The sequence below is a fragment of the Nomascus leucogenys genome, chromosome X (assembly GCF_006542625.1).
Source record: "Nomascus leucogenys isolate Asia chromosome X, Asia_NLE_v1, whole genome shotgun sequence".
NCBI lineage: Eukaryota > Metazoa > Chordata > Mammalia > Primates > Hylobatidae > Nomascus > Nomascus leucogenys.
In genome coordinates this window covers 105411383-105434213 of record NC_044406.1, presented here as the reverse complement: position 1 = coordinate 105434213, position 22831 = coordinate 105411383, and the positions used below count along the sequence as shown (strand labels likewise).

Here is a 22831-nt window from a genome sequence, read left to right as displayed (position 1 = left end):
TGGGTCATATGGTAATTCTATGTTTAAGTTTTTGAGGAACTACCAAACTGTTTTCCCCAACAGCAGTACTACTTTACATTACATCCCCACTAGCGATGTATGAGGGTTCCAATCTCTCCACATCCTAGCTAACACTTGTTAGGTTCCTGTTTTAAAAAAATTATAGTCATGCTAGTGGGTGTGAAATAGTATCTCATTGTGGTTCTAATTTGCATTTCTCTAGTAAATAATGATGTTAAATATCTTTTCATGTGCTTGTTAGCCATTTGTGTACCTTCTTTGGAGAAATATCTATTCTCCTTTGCCCATTTATTAATTGGGCTATTTATCTTTTTGTTGTTGAGTTTGTAAACCAGAAAAGTACCTAAGACAGGTCAGAAACGATTTGGAAATTTTATTTTGCCATAGTTAAGGATGTGCACCTGGGAGGCAGGTCTATGCCTTTCTCCAAAGATGATTTTGAGGGCTTCAATGTTTAAAGGGGGAAAAGGCAGATATTGGGGAAAGATGAACACATTTTTAAAAGATGTGGGGAGATAAGAGACAAATGGTTGCATTTTTTTGAGTCTTTGATCAGCCTTTCACTGAATACACAATTTACATGTGAGAGGGGGTAGAGGAATAGTCACTTATGCCTTCATCTTCCTCAGTGAATCTGCATTTTTACATCAGAAGAAGCAATCAAATATGCATTTGTCTCAGATGAGCAGAGGGATGAGTTTGAGTTTTGTCCTTTGTCCCACACCTGTGAAGATAAGCTATCAATATACATTGTCAGGGTAAAATTCTTAAAGCTTAAAGTTTGGGCTGCTTAAATTCCCTGGCCTCAGTCACATTGCAGGATAAATGCTGCTATTTAACATTTGGCGGTTAAGTTATTCCACTGAATTGGCTAATAAAGAGTTAATTTAGAGTGCTACAAGTTTGCCTCTTTTTATAATATCTCATGTTTACCTGGACGGCTTACACCATAATTCCCCAGCATTGTATACAAATAAGTCTCTGAAGCCCAGAGCCATCTTTTTTTTTTTTTTAAAGCAATCTTCTGCTGCGTGTGCCTGTGGTCCCAGATACTCAGGAGGCTGAGACAGGAGGATCACTTGAGGTTAGGAACTCCAGGCTTTAGTGCACTATGATCATGCCTGGGTGTGGCCACCGTACTTCCATCTGGGCAATGTAGTGAGACTGTCTCTAAAATAAAATAAAATTTTAGTTTTAAAATCCGCTAATACATCAAAGGAGAACATAATGCTCCCTCCCATGATTGTATACAAATTTACAACTTTCAAAGTGATTTTCCTTATATGGTTACATTTGATTCTCTCAATAACTCTGTAAAGCCGATAGGAAAGATTCTCATTATAGATGAAAAAAAATTGAGGTTCAGAAAGGTGAAGTGACTTGGCCAAGGCCACAGAGCCAATCAAAGATAGAGCTGGGGCTTGATCCCAGGACTCCTGACCAAATCCATAGCACTTTTCACTGAACTATGTGGCTTCTAGCAGTCCTCTTTGTATAACCAATGCCCAGCAATAGCAATGACAGCTAACATTTATCAAGACTTTCTTATGTAACAGGCACTGTGTTAAACACTTTCCTTGTATAATTTTATTTAATCTTTACAACAACAAACCAAAGTATGTATTATGATTATTCCCATTTTACAGACATGAAAACTGAGGCTCAAAAGGGCTAGGGAACTTGCTCAAGGTCAGACAGCCAATAAGTGGTATAGCTAGGATGTCATATTCAGGCCTATTTGGTTTCAAAGTCCATGTTCTTATTCTCTATACTAGTTAAGAAATTGAAGAGATTGTGACAGAAGGGGGGCTGCAGGGAATATCAGAAATTCCATCTCCAAGAACTTTCAAGTTGGCAAAAATATTGACCACAACAGCTTTTAAGTAACATAGATTTTGAATGAAGCAGCAGCTGTGCAGGAACTCTCAGGAATGGGCACAGAAGCCACTTTGCCAAACCCAGGGAATTAAAATCCCTACAGCCATTATTGGGTCTCACACTCTGTGCTAGTACCTCTTGGTGCAGAAGTCTCCCACCAAGAACCACATTTCCCACCAAGAGTCGCTTCTTGTTGTGGAGATAGACACATGCTTTTAGCTTTTGACTCACATAGAACCCAACTCTCCAACATCCCAGTGTCAGTTTCAGAATGTATTTTTTTCTCAGAATGACAGCTTTATGGGCCAAATGCTTGATGAAATTTGGGCCTAGACAGCCACCTGGTAATCCCGTTATTTAAGACATTACAATCAGAGCTTTCCTTTGTTCCAAGAAGACAGTCAACCTTCTCTCTATCCCTGCTCAAAAGGGGAAACCCTAGCATCATACAACAGAAAAAGAAATCATTAAAAAGGACTACCAAAACATGCATTATTGACTAAACTCCTTTGCACTAGGTCTAGAAACTTGACAGAAGGGAAAAAAGAAGTGAAAATGTGTTATTATTTTCCAAAGAGCAGCCCTTATCTCAGCTAATAGCAAAAGAGTGTCCAGCTCTCTACTAACCAGTGCTGAAGAATCCTTTCCCCTGGCCCAAGGTCCAACCCAGGTTCCTTCTCTAAGAAGATTCTGGATTAGTAGGTACCAGGCCAGGCACATCTCCCAGATGTTGAGGCACAAGGAGCCCATTTAATTCCAGATATTAATCTGAAGATGTCTGTGCTAAACTCTCTCTAAAACACAAGAGAAGAAATGAAAACACATCTCAGCCATACTTAATAATATGCATAATAGACCAAATGTTCTCCCTTATAAGTGGGAGCTAAATAATGTGTACATGATGGACATAGAATGTGGAAAATAAACATTGGAGATTTGGAAGGGTGGGAGCGAGGGAGGAGGGTGAGGAATGACAAATTACTCAATGGGTACAACGTATATTATTTGGGTGATGGTTACAGTAAAAATAAAAGCTCAGACTTCACCTCTATGCGATATATCCAATATATCCATGTAACAAACTACGCTTCTACCCCTTAAATTTATACAAACGAAAAAATAATATGCAGACTGGGTTCAGACAGGGTATGTTGGCTGTCAGAGTGCGTGGAAGGAGAAGTAGGGTTGGAGGGGAGTGAGGATGGAAAAGTAGAGAAAGATGTCCCACTTTCTCCACTCGTTTTTCTTTCAGAAGTCTGCCAGGAAGGGATTCTATTTGCTTTTCTCGGGTAACTCATAAAATCCTGTGGTTGGCTTCTGTGGTAACTTTTTTTTTTTTTTTAAAGACAGTCTTGCTCTGTTGCCCAGGCTGGAGTGCAGTGGCACAATTTCGGCTCACTGCAACCTCCACATCCTGGGTTCAAGCAATTCTCCTGCCTCAGTCCCCCGAGTAGCTGGGACTACAGGTGTGCACCACCATGCCCGGCTATTTTTTGTGTGTGTGTATTTTTAGTAGAGACGGGATTTCACCATGTTAACCATGATGGTCTCGATCTCCTGACCTTGCCATCTGCCCGCCTCGGCCTCCCGATGTGCTAGGATTACAGGCGTGAGCCATCACGCCCGGCCTGTGGTAACTTTTCTAGGTTGCTGCTAACCAATAGGACTGAGGGAAAGAGGACCTAAGAAGGCCTAAGAAGGAGCCACACTTCCCAAAAGGAGTCCATATATTTCCAACTCCTCTTCTAAGGCAACTGATGGGATTATTCCTGAACTTGTTGTACTCATATTTGAAAATGGGAGCCGTTCTCTTCATGCTAGAGGACTAGGCAGTGGTTCTCAACTTTGGCTCCTGGAAGATTCATTTGGAAACCCTGTTAAAGCTATTCTAAAGCCTTTCCCCTGATAATCTTACTCATTAGGTCTTGATATGTCCCCAAAATGTGCTTTTTCAACACTCGTTCCAGGTGATTTTGGTGCTGGGGGATTCCAGACCATACATTGAGAAATACTGTGTAGAGTTCCAGAGAGTGTATAAATAGTTTATTGAATTCACTGGTGAGTTAAGGGAAGTCATAACATATACATATAATCTGTACCCACATAACATACTCTAAACCTAACAAAAGAGATCCTCTTAAGACGGTTTTAAATCACATGTCTGAGCTTGAGCTCCATAGTCAGATGAGGAGAATGCTTGATGGTTTTGCTCTTTAATTTTTAGCCCCGGTTTGAGAATGGATGTGGGTCTGTGTTTAGACTGATGTCTATAGATTCCTTAGTGAGAGTCAAGCTAACACAGGGAGATCAGTGGCTGTTATTAAGTTTGATGGACTCTTGGCTTAGGCTGTGATTGGAAACAGATAAACTCTGTCCTGCACATACCCAATCTAGAAATTGCCAGATTTTTGCTGAGCCTGATTTTTCTGTTACACTATAGAATGAGTTTCACTAAAGTAAACTGAGTATCTTTAGTGTTTATACCACAAGGTTTGGGATGCCAACTGAATTGAAAGGTCTTTATATTTATTAAATATATACTTACTTGCCATGTGGGCATCATAAGTTGGCTTTCATGCAAAGCAAGTTGTACAGTGTTCTTTTAAGGTTTCCAGATTCATAGACCTCCTTGTTTTTCTCCTTCTACCTTTGGCTGGAGCTAGTGAGGCCTCAGAAAGAATAACTAAAATAATACAGGGAACAGAGGAGCTTGCTCTGATGACATCTCAGAAAGGCAACTTCTGGTGGAAGCCTTTAACGTAATCAAGTCACCAGTTCAAAAAACATGTTTTGAGCAACTACTATGTAGTGCTTGTGCAACTACTACAAGCACAGTTGGAGGTACTGTATCCCCAATACAGTAGTACACAGAACAGATAAAAACCCTTCTTCATGGAGTTTATATTGTAATGGGGGACATGGACAATAAGCAAGCTAAATAAGGAAAACATATAGTTTTATCTCAGATAGTGAGAAAAGTGACAGGGAGAAAAACAATGTAAGGAAGGGGATATGAAGTGGCTCAAACATTTTAAATAGATTGGCCAAGGAAGACATCGCTGAAAAGGTGCTTTTTTTTTTTTTTTTTTTGATGGGGTCTCTTGCTTTGTCGCCCAGGCTGGAATGCAGTGGGGTGATCTCAGCTCACTGAAACCTCCGCCTCCCAGGTTGAAGTGATTCTCCTGCCTCAGCCTCCCGAGTAGCTGGGATTGCAGGCACCTGCCACCACACCTGGCTAAGTTTTGTATTTTTTGTAGAGACGGAGTTTCACCATGTTGGCCAAGCTGGTCTCAAACTCCTGACCTCAGTTGATCTGCGTACCTCAGCCTCCCAAAGTGCTGAGATTACAGGCGTGAGCCCACCACACCCAGCCATGAAAAGGTGGCTTTTGAATCAAAACCTGAAAGAAGTAGGGGAGCTAGCCACATGGACATGGGGGAAGAGCATGCCTAGCAGAGGGAACAGCAGGCACAATGGCCCTAAGGGGAGAGCATGCCTGAAGTGCTTGAAGAACAGCGGACCAGCAATGTGTCTGGAGCAGGAAATGGCTGGTAATGTGGTGAGGGATAAAAGGAAGACAGATCATGTGAGGTTAGCGGGAGCATAGATGTTATCCTCCAGCCCCAAAAGACCAGAACTATGACACCACTCTGAAGTATGAAAGACGTTCAGAACAATAAAAGAAGAGCTTTTACTCTATACACTGATATCAAATTTATATTTCCAGTAGATAACATAATCTAACTAGACGATATCAGGAAGAGGCAGTATATAAATTCATAGATGAAAGTTGCACAAAGAAGTAAAGGAAATTTTGGGATCAATCCTACTTTTGTGTGATTGATCCCACAAAAGGCAACTGTACTATTTCTCTGTCTTCTCCCTGAATCCAAAGCAGAATGGTCTGAAGGATTTGTCATCAGCCTGACCCATTAGCACTGTGTTAAGTCCCCATGCACTGGAATGACAGTGACATCTTCATAACCAAGATAGTAGCTAAGGTTATCACTGCATCAACATACAATGGTGGTGGGAACCATGAAGGCATGTGAAAGATGCAAGTACCAAGGGGATCCCTGGCACTGTGCAAAACTAGCCTGAAGAGAAATTAGTGGGTAAACACAATTGGAGATTCTGTCTACTTGCTAAATTATAATATATCGTTTGCTACTAGTATCTAGCAGAGACAGTTTACCAGCTGATCTTCAAAGGGCCTTCTGCTAACAGAAATTGAAATCTTCTTAGGAATGGAAAGAGCTCTGGGGAGGCTCTTTGAGGTATGGAAAATGCTATGTCCAGAAGCCCAGAGGAGACTATTTTGAAGGTCCTACAGAGGAATTCAACTAGGTGTCCCAGAACCAAATAGTATGGAGATATGGAGGCCAGCCATAATGAGGACAGGGTTACAGGCTCCATCACTATCCCACTGGAGGTTGGAGCATTCAGTTCCTGAGGGTCCTCCCATCAGTCTTGCACCCATGAACTGTCAATATAAATAAAAGGTAGTGTGCTGTCTATGAAAATGCACCTTGCAGACAGGCCCTCTTCCAACCTGATTTTCCTCCCTCCAAACCCTCCAATATAGAAATCCCAGAGCTCTGCTGGGTTTCACTGATACCAATTGTGCCTCTCACCCCAGCCAGATGTCCTGTTGATAAGAAGGGGATCTAGGACAAGAGAACATGCAATCTCTCTGACTTTGCAAACTCAATTAAGTGGTTGTGTTCCCATCCTGAGGACAATGGGGTGCCCCTGAAAGCTTTCTAAACAGAGGAGTAACCCAAACTTCTTCCTGGTTCTTGTTTTCATCTGCAAGGAAACCAGTAAAATTATGGAGCTTACCTCTAATGAAAAAGCTTATTGACAGGAAATGTAGGAAAAGGGGACAATAGTTCGTGAAGGATTTCTTCTTTGGGAATTCTTCAGCCGGAAGAATGTCCAACTTTTGAGACCAGTAACAGCATACGGGTTGACTCGTCTATTTTCTCCCACCTTCTCCAGAGCTTCTCTGAGTTATCATCTGGACCTGATTGCTCACAGTCCTTGACTGCATTTGCCACGCTTGCCTCTATCAGCAGCACCCAGCTGCCCATTGGTTTCAGCACCCCAGCCACCAGCGAGGGCTGTTTGGATTCTTCAGCTGCTCGCCACAAGATGACTTTAAATCCCCGCAAACAAAAGAAGAACCTTCAAGTGACTGTAAGTCCTTCAAGAGACAGGGCACTAAACTCCTGTATAAGAAAAGATGAGTTCCAACCTTTGCAAACTACTACTAGGGAAATAGTATGGTGTAGGAGACTCATGCCGTAAGTAAGCTTGGCAAGGTCAAGGGTGCTGTCCTGAGCTTGACACCCCCAGAGGGGTGAGCAAGCTTGCATCTATTGGGTATGGTTTCCTATCCATGTGGAACTTATATTAGAAGGGACTAAAAGGAAGCAGAAACAGTGAATGATTTAAACCCCCATAAACTGCTTATTGGGTTAACATCTGGGAGTTCACTCAGCCCTATTTGTAGAGAATATTCAACCCTAGCCCAGATCAAGATTCTTTCTTAATCAGATGAGACTCATGAGTCACAAATTGCAGCACTATTCCACTTATTTGGAGGTCAAGCTTTCAGCAACCCTAAACATCCAGAACTTAGTTGTTAACCCATCCAAAGATCTCCAAATAGATGCCACGTGACTTTCTAGGAAGCAGACCTACTGTGTTAAAAACCTGGCCACAGATTAGACTCAGACCTGACAGCAAAGAGAAGTGACAGCTGATAGCAGAGAGAACGACAGAAACAATCTGGGGCCATTTAATATAGGGGCTCAAGAACCTTGCCCACCTCAATATGTCCTTCAGGGCCACACTATATCATAGTACAATGTAATAGATCATTTCATTATTTGTCCAAGTCATCTAGAAAAAGTAGATTATTTTCTGTGATCCCCGTTTAAAAAGATAGAGAAATAATGCTTTTGGAAAAGGCTTTTAGTAAAAGTTAAGGATTAGGGCCGGGTGCAATGGTTCATGCCTGTAATCCCAACAGTTTGGGAGGCTGAGGTGGGCAGATCACCTGAGGTCGGGAGTGCGAGACCAGCCTGACCAACATGGAGAAACCCCGTCTCTACTAAAAATACAAAATTAGCCAGGTGTGGTAGCGCATGCCTGTAATCCCAGCTACTCGGGAGGCTGAGGCAGGAGAATCGCTTGAACCCGGGAGGTGGAGGTTGTGGTGAGCCAAGATCGGGCCATTGCACTATAGCCTGGACAAGAGCAAAACTCCGTTTAAAAAAATAAAGTTAAGGATTAAAAAATGTTAGTGTTTAGTGTTTAAAAGGATGTGTCAGTTGTCTATAAAACTCACTTTGATCAAAAACTGAATTCGCCAGTGATTCTGGGCTGAAAGGAAGAGACTGTAAATCAGAGGTGAAAAGACTAAAAGATTGTATAGTACAAACATTTTACAGGGAAGGGCATTAAAGCACAAATAATTTCAGATACCTACCCAAAGTCAAACACCCAGGTGGTAGCAGAGCTAGGGCCAGAATCCAGTCTTCTGACTTCCAGCTCAGTACTTTTTTCATCCCACCATCTTGCCTCTAGCTTAGGCATCTCAATTTCACTTTAGGTTGTAGACAAAATACAAGTTGAAAGAACAGGCGGAGGAGCAGGGGGGCAGAGGGAAGCCCTCTGGTAGCCCTGAGAGTACTTTCTTAGTTTGGTGTCAAACAAGGGATGACCAATTACTAGATGCCAAACCCTATACATGCATTATCCCCTGAATACCTCACCACAAACCTGGGAGATGGGGAAGGTTGGCTGAGGGAAGCAGTATGACCCTTCTAACTTTCTTCTTTCTGTATAGCCTAGTTGAGAAAAAGCCTGGGCATTACCCTCTGAGAAAGCCAGAGCATACACTTCTTCCCTGTGACTCTCTCCCTGACATGTGGATGAATACAAAAAAGATCCAGGATCATTTATGACACAGGGACTACTACCACTTTCTCCCTGCTCTGTAATTTCTTAGATCTACAAGTCCCACAGGAGGTTTCTCCTGGTCTCTTATTTATCGATGTAGACACAGTGATTCAGAGAATAACTTGCCCAAGGTCATGCAGCAAGTAAATGATGAAGGGATTTTGAATCCAGGCCAATCTGACCACATTTACTCAAAAATAAATTATTATGAGCTGTGTCTGTTTACACAGGCACTTTGAGTGGGAGTGTAAAGGGTTGTATGTTTGTTTTTACATGCATGCCATAAAGGCTTACACTTAGCAAATTCCGGACACTGTTCAGTGCAGTGCTATGCTGACATTTTCAGAGCTGTATTGTAATTATCAGAAAACCTTATTTATACTAAACCAACTTCACCCCTTCCAGTGTAAGGGCTGAACCTTTCAGCTTTTTCTCCTTTCCCTCCCAACAAAACCCCAATTCTTTTTCTTCTTTTGATCTGGAAAGAGATAATTCATGCTTTCATTACATTCCCTGAAAAGAAGCCAAAAAGGATTTGAATTTGGCTCACAGGTCTGGTGAAGCCAATTGGAGAATCCCAATATGGCTGAGGGCGTGATTGTTGTCAGGCCCAACGACCCCATTTTCGGATTCGTGGCCTTCCAGTGTGGTTCAGTCATTTCCAGGGTATTTTAGAGAGATCCCTGCAGTGTGTCACTCAGACATTAGAAACTCCAAACCTGGATGAACCACTTCCAGTAGGTAAAATGATCCCCAAGGATCTCTTGGTGGAAACAATTCCATTAAGAAATCCCTGGAAATATCTCCATTGAAATAACGTCCATCTTTAAAGGTACTGTTACGTGCCCAGCATCAAGAACTTTTTTCCTGATGCTTTTTCTTTGGCAACCATGCAGGAGTGGTTGGAAAGCACTTCGGTAGGATTCAAGCTCTTTCTTTTCCTGTTTCAGGTGGAACCAAAGCAGGAGGAGCCAAACCTTCCATTGGTTTCTGAGGAAGAAAAGAGTATAACCAAACCAAAAGAAACCAACCAAAAGAAGCTGGGAATGGACAGTGCAGGTTAGCATATCTTCACCCTCACCCAGAAACATGTATGACAGACTTCATTGCACAGTGCTATGTTGATAGGAACTATACCCAAGAACTACCCAAGACTGCTGCCCTTGGTCTTCAGAGAGCTTTCAATTTTACATGCAGAAAATGTGGTCCAGGCTTCTCCATCTAAACTGCCAAAGTAATACAATTGCCACTTGTGTGGGGTTCAGGTAAAGGATCATACCTGGATTCTTATTTCATGTAAATGAATTTCCAACAAGAGAGGTGTTTTGTTTGTGAATTTCTTTCATCCTCTCTGAGGCTAACGTACATGCTGAGTTCCTCAGTGAGCCCAGATATGAGGACAGCCACTGATTTCCCCTTCAGCATTCTTCCTCAGCAACAGAACCAGAAAGGAAGAACAGAATTGGCCAAAAAATCATTTTTTAAAAGTTGCCTTTCTCTTCCCGTAGAGAGAAAATGTCTGTGTTAATAATGATACTATTGCCCACATCCATGGACAAAGAGGGTTTATGCAGCTGCAGACAGATGTCCTTGGCAGCCAACACCTATCAAATCCCCAAACAACAAATATCACCAGAGTGAAAATCTCTCTGTGTGTTTATGTGTGTGCATATGTGGATGTTGGCTCCAACTGATGGCAAGCTGATTTCAAGCGATATTTGATAAAAAATTCCAGTTCCTCAAATTAAGTTGAACAGTTATGTTACGTTTTTGCCACAAAGGATTTCACATGTGGGTCCAAAGACAGGATATTCCTAAACACGTTTTCCCATGAAAACTAAGAAAACCACAAAACCCTCCAGAAAAAAAAGAAAAAGGAAGATTAAATGAGTACTCTTTTGTCTTTTTGAGCTTTATTTTTATTTATTTATTTATTTATTTGTTTATTTTTTTTTTTTTTAAGACGGAGTCTCACTCTGCCACCCAGGCTGGAGTGCAGTGGCGTGATCTCGGCTCACTGCAACCTCCACCTCCCTGGTTCAAGCAATTCTCCTGCCTCGGCCTCCCTAGTAGCTGGGACTACAGGCGCCCACCACCACGCCTGGCTAATTTTTTGTATTTTTAGTAGAGAGGGGGTTTCACCGTGTTAGCCAGGATGATCTCGATCTCCTGACCTCGTGATCTGCCCGCCTCGGCCTCCCAAAGTGCTGGGATTGCAGGCGTGAGCCACTGCACCCAGCCTTTGAGCTTTATTTTTTAATAGTTGTCTCTTTTACACACAGAGGATAGAACTGAGTCAGTATCCATGGGGGCAGATACTTTAGTTGATTTTCCATATCATGGAAGTGGTTTGGAGCACAGTCAGCTATTCTCAGAGCCGTGTGCTGGGTATGAAACTACTAGATGGAGCTAGGGATGCAGCAGATAATGAGGGAAAAAAGGCAGCGAGGGGCCCTTCCATCTGGGGATCAAAGTGAGTTCCTTAGAACTAGAAGAAAGGAGAGGAGTAAAATGTACAACTGCTACCTTGTGCTTGACCTGAAGCCTGTGGACCAATGCAATTGTTAAGGCATTCCAAGAATTTCTTTGCATGTATATTACATATGATTGGTTTAAAAAATGTTTTTATTTCAATAGCTTTAGGGGTACAAGTGGTTTTTGGTTACACGGATGAATTGTATAGTGGTGAAGTCTAAGATTTTAGTGCACTTGTCACTAGAGTAATGTACATTGTACCCATTATGTAGTTTTTCGTTCCTCACCCCCTCCTACCCTTCCCACTTTCTGAGTCTTCAGTGTCCAATATACCACTCTGTATGCCTTTGCATACCCATAGCTTAGCTCCCATTTATAAGGGAGAACATGTGGTATTTGGTTTTCGATTCCTGGGTTACTTCACTTAGAATATTGGCCTCCAATTTCATCCAGGTTGCTACAAAAGACATTATTTCATTCTTTGTTATGCCTGAGTAGTATCACATTTTCTTTAGTTGATTTTCCATGTCATGGAAGTGGTATGGAGCACAGTCAGCTATTCTCAGAGCCGTATGCTGGGTATGAAACCACTAGATGGAGCTACGGATGCAGCAGATAGTGAGGGAAGAAAGGCAGCGAGGGGCTCTTCCATCTGGGGATCAAAGTGAATTCCTTAGAAAAGTACCAGAAGAAAGGAGAGGAGTAAAATGTACAACTACTAGCATGTGCTTGACATTTTCTTTATCTACTCATAGGTTGATGGGCACTTAGGTTGACTCCATAATCTTGCAATTGTGAATAGTGCTTCAATAAACATATGTGTGCAGGTGTCTTTTTGATATAATGACTTCTTTTCCTTTGGGTAGATACTCAGTAGCGGGATTGCTGGATTGAATCATAGATCTATTTTTAGTTCTTTGGGAAATTTCCATACTGTTTTCCGTAGAGGTTGCACTAATTTACATTCCCACCAGCAGTGTATAAGTATGCTCTTTTTATCACATTCATCCCAACATATATTATTTTTTGACTTTTTAATAATGGCCATTCTGGCTGAGGTAAGACGATATCGCGTTGTGTTTCAATTTGCATTTCCCTCGTGATTAGTGATATTGAGCATTTTTCATATGCTTGTTATCCATTTGTATATCTTCTTTTGAGAATTGTTTATTCATGTCCTTTGCCCACTTTTTAATGGATTATTATAGTTTATTGTCACCTGGCTTCAGCTCTGGGTGCTTTCAGTTTTGAAGACTCTGTATGAGTTCCTTGGTTGCAGAGTATCTTTGTGTGATGGTTTTCTCAGATGCTGGTTGTAGTAGTGATGTGCTGGGGGTGTGCGCAGGTTCACTGTCTCCTATGGGGAGTTTTCCATCTGGTTCACAGTGTAGGCTGCTGCCCATCACTTCTTTCAAAGGGTCTGTGGTTTCTTTCACTCTTTCTGTTAAGTTCCTGTGTTGCTTCTTGGAAAAAGCTCAAAGCATGAATATCTACATACAATTTGTCTTTCCAAGTGGGAGAGACATGCTAACAATGCCTCCAATCTGCATCTTGGAAATAAAAACAACTAAGATTGTTTTAATGTAAGAGGGTAGAAAAAAAGAAGAAAAGGGGTCCATAATCTTGCCTCCCAGATAACTCCTATTGACCTCTTCTTAAAAAAAAAAGCAACATGGCCGAGCACGGTGGCTCATGCCTGTAATCCCAGCACTTTGGGAGGCCGACGCAGGTGGATCACAAACTCAGGAGATCGAGACCAGCCTGACCAACATGGGGAAACCCTGTCTCTACTAAAAATACAAAAGTTATCCAGACATGGTGGCAAGTGTCTGTAATCCCAGCTACTCAGGAGGCTGAGGCAGGAGAATTGCTTGAACCCAGGAGTCAGAGGTTGCAGTGAGCTGAGATCGTGCCACTGCAGCCTGGTATAAGGTATGAATTCAAAGTGTGAAATTTGTCTTTGGGTAGAGTGTAAAATAGAAGCATAATTAATTTTTAATTTCACTCCAGCCTGGGCGACAGAACGAGATTCTGACTCAAAAAAAAAAAAAAAGCAATACATGTACATGATATGAAATTTCAGGTAGTTCAGATAAATATTATATAGAAAATAGAAATGCTAATTAGAAAGTAAAAAATTCAATTCCTCCTTCCCCAGTCAGTTTCCCCAAAGGTAGTCATTGTTACAGGTTCAAAATTTGCCTTCTGAGTGTCTCACACTGAATGGTGGGCCAGACTATTGGTAAAAAAGTGATAAACCAACCCTGGAGTCAGTTTCTAGAATTAGGATTTTTCTTTGGCTTAAAAATGTCCAACTGCAGAAACCTAATAGTGACCAAGTTGCCCTCTGTCTTCCAAATAGCTGCTTCCTCATACTAGGAAATTCAGTAGCAAATAGGTACCATTGGGCCAGGGCACAGTATTCTTATTTTAGGAAGTCAAAGTCACATATATTTCTCCTTTCCTTATTTCTGTTTGGTGCAGATTCCTCAAGCCAGGAACAGAACAGCAAAACTGAGATGTATGATAAGAAGACAACAGACCAGGCTCCAAGCACTGATGCTTCTGGGAGTCAGGGCTATCCAATGTTAGCAGCATATGGAAGAAGATGGAGAAGAAAAGGAGCAAGTGTTTCAGGATTGAGTGAGTGTGAATTCAAAGGAAGAAGCCTTAAACAATCCAGTGAAGGGCATGGCCTGGGCGATAGAGCTGGGTCTTCACCTACCAATAAGACTACCAGGAATGTCCCTTTCTCACACTTGTCCTTGGAGAAGGACAACATGGAGCAGCCTACAACTTCACAACCAGAAACCACTACCCCTCAGGGGTTGCTTTCAGATAAAGATGACATGGGAAGGAGAAATGCTGGCATAGATTTCGGATCCAGAAAAGCATCAGCAGCACAGTCTATACCTGAAAACATGGACAATTCCATGGTTAGTGATCCACAACCATACCATGAAGATGCGGCTTCTGGAGCTGAGAAGACAGAAGCCAGAGCTTCTCTCTCACTGATGGTGGAAAGCCTTTCTACAACCCAAGAGGAGGCCGTTCTCTCAGTAGCAGCAGAGGCTCAGGTGTTTATGAATCCTTCTCATATCCAGTTAGAAGATAAAGAAGCTTTCAGCTTTGATTCACAAAAGGCCCAATCCAAAACGGAGTCAGCCCAGGATGTTCAAACTATCTGCAAAGAAAAGCCTTCTGGAAATGTTCACCAGGCCTTTACAGCAAGTGTTTTGGGTGTGACAAGTACTACAGCCAAAGGAGATGTTTATGCCAGAAGCCTTTTTCAGTCCTCAAGGAAGCCTGATGCTGAAGAAGTCTCCTCAGATTCAGAGAATATTCCTGAGGAGGGGGATGGTTCTGAAGAACTGGCTCATGGTCACTCTTCCCAGTCCTTGGGGAAGTTTGAAGATGAACAAGAAGTCTTCTCAGAATCAGAAAGTTTTGTTGAGGACTTGAGCAGCTCTGAGGAGGAGCTGGATCTCAGATGCCCCTCCCAGGCTTTAGAGGAGCCTGAAGATGAAGCAGTTTTCACAGAATCAAGCAGTTGTGTTGAAAAGCACAACACTTCTGAGGATTGCAGCAGCTCAGAGGAAGACCTGCCTCTCAGACACCCTGCTCAGGCCTTGGGAAAGACTAAAAACCAACAAGAAGTCTCCTCTGCTTCAAATAATACTCCTGAAGAGCAGAATGATTTTATGCAGCAGCTGCCTTCCAGATGCCCTTCTCAGCCCATTATGAATCCTACTGTTCAGCAACAAGTCCCCACCAGTTCAGTGGGCACTTCTGTAAAACAGAGCGATTCCGTGGAGCCGATCCCTCCAAGACACCCTTTCCAGCCATGGATGAACCCTAAAGTGGAGCAAGAAGTTTCCTCATCTCCAAAGAGCATGGCTGTAGAAGAGAGCATTTCTATGAAGCCTCTGCCTCCTAAACTTCTTTGCCAGCCCTTGATGAATCCTAAAGTTCAACAAAACATGTTCTCAGGTTCAGAGGACATTGCTGTTGAGAGAGTCATTTCTGTGGAGCCACTGCTCCCCAGGTATTCTCCTCAGTCCTTGACAGATCCTCAAATCCGGCAAATCTCAGAAAGCACAGCTGTTGAGGAAGGCACTTATGTGGAGCCGCTGCCTCCCAGATGCCTTTCCCAGCCCTCGGAGAGGCCTAAGTTCCTGGACTCAATGAGTACTTCTGCAGAATGGAGCAGTCCTGTGGCACCAACACCTTCCAAATACACTTCCCAGCCATGGGTGACCCCTAAATTTGAGGAACTGTATCAACTCTCTGCACATCCAGAAAGCACTACTGTTGAAGAGGACATTTCTAAGGAGCAGCTGCTTCCCAGACATCTTTCCCGGTTTACTGTGGGAAATAAAGTGCAGCAACTGTCCTCAAATTTCGAGAGGGCTGCTGCTGAGGCAGGCATTTCTGGGAGCCCATTGCCTCCCCAGTGTGCTGCCCAGTTCTTAAAGAGGTCTAAAGTTCAGGAAATGACCTCATGTCTAGAGAAAATGGCTGTTGAAGACTTTTCTAAGAAATCACGAATTCCCAGGCGTCCGACCCAGTCATTCGTGAAATTTATGGCACAGCAAATCTTTTCAGAGAGCTCTGCTCTTAAGAGGGGCAGTGATGTGACACCTCTGCCTCCTAATCTTCCTTCCAAATCTTTATCGAAGCCTAATCCCATCAAGCACCAAGTTTTCTCAGATTCAGGGAGTGCTAATCCTAAGGGAGGCATTTCTTCAAAGATGCTACCTATGAAGCACCCTTTACAATCCTTGGGGAGGCCTGAAGACCCACAGAAAGTTTTCTCATATTCAGAGAGAGCTCCTGGGAAGTGCAGCAGTTTTAAAGAGCAGCTGTCTCCCAGGCAGATTTCCCACGCCTTGAGGAAACCTGAGTATGAGCAAAAAGTCTCCTCTGTTTCTGCCAGCTCTCCTAAAGAGTGGAGGAATTCTAAAAAGCAGCTGCCTCCCAAACATTCTTCCCAAGCCTCAGATAGGTCTAAATTCCAGCCACAGATGTCATCAAAGGGCCCAGTGAATGTACCTGTAAAGCAGAGCAGCGGTGAGAAGCACCTGCCTTCAAGTAGCCCTTTCCAGCAACAGGTTCATTCAAGTTCTGTGAATGCTGCTGCTAGGCGATCTGTTTTTGAGAGCAATTCTGACAACTGGTTCCTAAGAAGAGATGAAGCTTTTGCAAACAAAACCAAGAAATTCAGCCAAGGTTCCAAAAACACCATAAAGAGCATTCCAGCCCCTGCTACCAAACCTGGGAAGTTCACCATTGCCCCTGCCAAGCCAACATCCACTTCTGGGGGCATTTACTCTAAGAAAGAAGATCCTGAGAGTGGTGATGGTAATAATAACCAGCATGCAAACCTATCCAACCAGGATGATGTTGAAAAGCTTTTTGGAGTTCGACTGAAAAGAGCCCCTTCCTCACAGAAGTATAAGAGTGAGAAACAAGATAACTTCACCCAGCTTGCTTCAGTGCCCTCGGGCCCAATTTCATCCTCTGTAGGCAGGGGGCATAAAATCAGAAGCACTTCCCAGGGGCTCCTGGATGCTGCAGGGAACCTCAACAAAATATCTAACATTGCAGATAAGCAACAGAGCAGGCCCAAATCTGAAAGCATGGCCAAGAAGCAACCTGCTTGCAAGACCCCAGGTAAGGCTTTTATCTCTCCAGATGGCAAGTAGATATCAAGTGGAAAGAAGAACTGGAAAGCAAAGCCTTGAATGGGCATTAAAGTCTATTCTAGCCTTTTACTGAATTGTGGCTTTGATAGGGCCAGTTTATGGGTTTGGGAGCAAAATAGTGCCCCATTCTAGATTTAATAGATTTGGAGGGGGTTAATTTTGAGCCTTCTCTTTCCCAATGGGATCCCCCTCTGGACATCCATCTACATTCCATAGTAGACACATGACCATTTCCCCATTCCCTCCTCACCCTCTGCACACCTTACATTCGGGTGGAATTTTATGCTTTTCTCAAAATACTTTTACATGTATTAAGCCCCTCCCTAACACCATGTGGATTTTTAAAGCCAACTCATTAGTAGAGCATTATGTTCAGTCTCTCAGCCTGAAATCTGAATTTGCCATAAATGTCTCTTCGCTCATCTGAAATATCTAAGAATTTAGAGCTAGGCGATCTTTTGGGCACAAATGTCTCCCAAAACCTTTGGATCTTCACACTCCATCCTTGGGAAAATCTTTTATATTCCTGTAACCACACTTATGTAACCACACACTTGTGTGAGGGACTATGAAGTAACAAATACTCTAAGATTTTTCTAAGAGTTAGAGGAATGGCATCAATGGCCTGAGCCTCTGGCATCCTTGGGATTTTCCCAGCCCACCTGGCAAGCGTTGTCCTACCCTGATTTGCAGATGGTACAAGGGATGGACAAGGGAAGGGTCCAGTAAAGGGACAGTATGCCCACTTCTAAGTACAGCTTCTTTACTACTCAAGGAACTCCTGCCTTGCCAAGCTATGGGAGGGCCCAAAAAAGGGGGGCCTTCTCTGGTTGATATCTGTTTATTTTCCTTTGGCAATTAACAAGGGTCCCATCTGGGATATTATTGTGGGTAAGCCCCAGCCAGGCTCAAGACCCTGCCTGCCTTGCTTCAGTTCTAACTCCTTTCATTTCTTTCTCAGGAAAGCCTGCTGGTCAACAGTCAGATTATGCTGTCTCAGAGCCAGTTTGGATAACTATGGCAAAGCAGAAGCAGAGGAGTTTCAAGGACCACATTCCTATGAAAGAGCTGAAAACTAAGAGCAGAGCTGGAGCCGATGCTGAGACTAAGGAGCCTAAATATGGGGTAGGACCTGGGGTAGCCAAGAAAACACTCCAAAAATGTTGCTGGGATCACTGATTAGGCTTCTATTGGGAACTTTGCCAACATGCAGCTCCCCCTCTCTTTGGGAGCATTAATCAAGGCAGGAGGACTCTTCAGGGAAAAAGACTTGCTTTGCATTTATACAAAAGTGCCCTGCTTTTATGCTCTTAAAGGGTTTGTGCAGGCCAGGTGCGGTGGCTCATGTTTATAATCCCAGCACTCTGGGAGGCCAAGGCAGGTGGATTGCTTGAGCTCAGGAGTTCAAGACCAGCTTAGGCAACATGCTGAAACTCCATCTTTACTAAAAATACAAAAACATAGCTGGGTGTGGTGGCATGCGCTGACATCCCAGCTACTCGGGAGGCTGAGGTGGGAGGATCACTTGAGCCCAGGCATGGAGGCTGTAGTGAGTCAAGATCATACCACTACACTCTAGCCTGGGTGACAGAGTGAGACCCTGTCTCAAAAGTGTGTTGGGGGGAGGGTGTTGTGCAAAGTCATGAACATAGAGAGAATCTACAAAACAAATCCTGCCCTCAATATTCTAAAGCAAGGCTCCACGAAATTGGTTGAGAAATAAGGAGTAAGTCATTTTATTTTATTTTTAATTTTTTATTTCCATAGGTTTGGGGGGAACAGGTGGTATTTGTTTACATGAGTAAGTTATCTGGTGGTAATTTGTGAGATTTTGGTGCACTGTAACCCAATTCATAGTATTTCATCCCTCACCCCCTTCCCACCCTTTCCCTCAGAGTCCCCAAAGTCAATTTTATCATTCTTATGCCTTTGCATCCTCATAGCTTAAAAAAATACCTAAAGGTAATCACTGGGGTAAGAGTTGAGTGACTATCTTTACAGATATTTTATACCTATCAATATGTATAGATATATGTTTATAAATGGAATCAAACTATAAATACTGGTTTTTTCATTTAATTTTTTATTTCTGAGCACCTTTCCATATCAGCACACAAGTTCCCTTTCTGTGTTTGATGTCTGGATTTCTACATATTGATTTGGTTTGGTGTGGCACCTGCCTGTAAGTTATAAAATGTGATGTGGTAAACTAGGCTAACTACCACATATGGATAAGAGATGATGGGATGATGCCTTTCTCCCCCCTTATCAAACCTGCAGAAAACGGACTCAAGGAAACATACCAAATTCATATATCAAGAGATATGTCTAAGCTCCTATACTTTAAAGTGCTTACTAAATTTGTTGAAGGACTGTCGAGGACCTGCTTAACTCTTTGCTTTAAAGGTCTTTTCTTTTTCATCATTAGTATTTACATGGGGGCAGGATCATAGAGGGGTAAAGCCACCTTTATTAAAGCTTTTTTTTTTTTTTTTTTTTTTTTGAGACAGGTTCCCACTCTGTGGTCCTGGCTGGAGTGCAGTGGTACAATCACAGCTCATTGTAGTGTCAACCTCCCAGGCTCAGACGATCCTTCCCTTTCATCCCCGCCATAGTAGCTGCTACTATAGACACTATAGGTGTGCGCCACCATGCCCAGCTAATTTTTTAAATTTTTTGTAGAGATGGGTCTCGCTATGTTGCCCAGGCTGGTCTTGAACCCCTGGGCTCAAGTGATCCTCCTGCCTGAGCCTCACAAAGTGTTGGGATTATAGGCCACTGCTCTCAGCCTGGTTAAAGCTTTTGTCAGGAGGGATACATTAGTGTATATAAACTCACTAATTTAGACCAATCATGAAGAGGTTAATTTGAAAAGAATAAACTGCAGAATTTTGGAAAGACCTACAGTTACATTACTTTCTAATGTGAGAAATGCTTCAAGTCATATGTCAGCTAGTTTTGAAAAGTAGAAATCTTATGGAACTCACTTCAGTGAATTGATCAGATTTGTTTGCAACTACCATGTTCTGTTAGCTTGCTGTTAAGTGCTGGTAAAGTGCTAAGGAAAAGGTTGTTCTCAAGTTAAATAATTATCTTGTTAACCTGCTTTCACTATTTGTAAAATTAGACAGCTCTTTCTTTCTGGTCTGAAAGGTGGTAAACTTGAGCCAGCTTAGGTTTTGTGAACCTAAATTTTAAGCCAAAAGGCTCAATGCTATTTCTCTCCTTATCTATCTCTATATCTCTAATCCTTCTTTCTGGATACTGTTAAACTCATAGTACCCAGGACAGGGCTTGCACTCTACAGTCCTCTGAATAAGCAATCTGCCATTTTAATGTCAGAACTTACAAGCTTTCTGTTTTCATTTTTGTATTAAAGGGAGCTGACTCTGCAAATGAAAACCAACCTAAAAAGATGTTCACTTCCAGTGTCCGTAAACAGGACAAGAGAGCACAGACGAAGCCACCTAAGCCTACAAAATCGGGTAAAAGCATACATTCGGACCTCTCAAAAAACAGCCGCGGCAGAATGTTGTGAAACTTTTGCAATTTCAAGCTCAGATAATACTTGTCTCTTACCTTAAGTCAGCTTAATGATTTCTCGCGTGGCTTTTTAATTAGATACAGATATTAGCTTATTTTAGGAAAATCTAATTATTTTGACTAATACAAGTCCAGTGTGTAACTTTCAGAGGGTCTTCTAGTCTTTTGCCTCATCAAAGAAGCTGTCTAGGCACAAAACTGTGGTCACTCACTGAAACATTCTTCTGGCTGGGTATGCAAAAGGAAAGTACCAAGTCACTTTCCAGTTCATAGCAAAGCGGTATTTTCTCACTTTCTACATCTCCAATGAAACTGTTGAAAATAATTCACTCTAAAGGCCCAATGGTATTCAATTGTTTTTAATTATTTAGAAGGCTTGTTTAAGCTTCTCTGTATTCTGAGCAGGGATGTGTAAGTGGTGAGGAAATATTGACAGCTGAGAGGAATACTCTGCTGGGATATAATAGAATGTGATCTCACCAGAAAAAGTTGTGTGCTAGAGAGAATTTTTTCAGCAGGAGCAGGGGAGTGGAGGATGGATTTATACTGAACCATCTTTGTCCTCTCCCTTAATCCCACTCATGAAGAAATTAGACCAGGAATTCAGGAACCCATTTTCTGGCCATGAAATAGCAGCAGTTGACTTGCTCACAGCTTTTAATGGCCTCATGGGCACTATACTCCTATCAAGTGAATCACAACTGTCACTGTGCATCAGAATCACCTGGTGAGCTTTTTTAAAAATTACAGATGGTCCTGGCTCCATCCTTAGAGATTCTAATTCATTTGCTTCAGGAAATGGCATGGGCATTGGTGTTTTTAAAAGAGCCCTAGGTGATTCTAATGTGTAGCCAGGATTGAGAACCACTGGTTGAGCCTAAGTCACTAAGTCAATTGACCATAAGCAGGATGAGGGAGGGAGTGGAATTAGGAATACGGAGGTAGTCTCCTTGGCTGGGGTAGTTGGGTTGGTACAATATTATTTATCATCAACTTTTACTGGGTGCATCTATTAAGTCATCAATCAATTCATTTCACATGAAATCATGGATTGGCAAACACAAATGACATTACCTTATTTGAAATTTTAGAAACTAAGTAGATACAATATGTTTCCCTCTGGTCTCAGTTCAAAGATGTAAGACAATCCAGTAATAACCACCTGAAGATTGGCAGTTATAGCCATAAGTATTACCTCCCAGGCCTTCCCATGCCCAGGGCCCTGTGGCCATAGCCATGTTGATTTTACCCCTTTGACATACCACCCATGGCATCACACAGATCCTAACTTTTAGAAGTCTGGCACCAAAGGGAGAAGGGTTTAGAAAGCACTAGAGCAGGGGGATCAGAGGAAACCTGAAAGGAGGAAACATTTTATGGCATTCCATAAACAACATACCCCAATATCTCTGGGGTTCCTTATTGCTTGTGTGTTATTTGCTGTGGTTCCAGTTGGATTTGAAGCTCAGAAGATACTGCAAGTGCCTGCCATGGAAAAAGAAACCAAACGATCTTCAACTCTCCCAGCCAAGTTCCAGAAGCCCGTTGAGCCAGTTGAGCCTGTCTGGTTCTCCCTGGCCAGGAACAAAGCCAAAGCATGGAGCCACATGGCAGAAATCATGCAATAAAGAGCTCTTGTGTGGAGCATCAGCACTTATTTTATTTATTTACTTTTTTTTTGAGACGGAATCTCTCTCTGTTACCCAGACTGGAGTGCAGTGGCGCGATCTCCGCTCACTGCAAGCTCCGCCTCCCGGGTTCACGCCACTCTCCAGCCTCAGTCTCCCGAGTAGCTGGGACTACAGGCGCCCGCCATCACGCCCGGCTAATTTTGTTTTCGTATTTTTAGTAGAGACGGGGTTTCACCATGTTGGCCAGGATGGTCTTGATCTCCTGACCTTGTGATCCGCCCGCCTCGGCCTCCCAAAGTGCTGGGATTACAGGCGTGAGCCACCGCGCCCGGCCAAGCATCAGCATTTTAAATGATAATTGCTAATAGCTGTATTAATTCTACGTAGTGATCTTTTTACTGTGACCACTTTTATTAAGCAAAATAAGTATTAAGCAAACTAAGAATTTATTAAGCAAACTAAGAATTTATTAAGCAAACTAAGAATTTATTAAGCAAAATAGCCTTAGAAATGCGAATTAAAACATAATTATTTGAATGAAATAAATGTCATGAATGCTTAACCTTCCACGTAGTCACTGCCAGCACCCAGAAACCCAGCATTTCCTCT

General features: G+C 42.6%; 1 protein-coding gene across 1 annotated transcript in view; it reads left to right on the top strand.

Annotated features, from left to right (window-relative positions):
• The window catches only part of KIAA1210 (KIAA1210 ortholog), a 71043-nt gene extending 48824 nt beyond the window's left edge, over nucleotides 1-22219 (top strand). The window contains 7 exon segments of the mRNA XM_030807296.1: nucleotides 6901-7098; nucleotides 9477-9605; nucleotides 9819-9927; nucleotides 13828-17016; nucleotides 18010-18173; nucleotides 20428-20533; nucleotides 22044-22219. Coding sequence (XP_030663156.1) covers nucleotides 6901-7098; nucleotides 9477-9605; nucleotides 9819-9927; nucleotides 13828-17016; nucleotides 18010-18173; nucleotides 20428-20533; nucleotides 22044-22219 — 4071 coding nt within the window.
• Nucleotides 22220-22831: the final 612 nt, after the last annotated feature.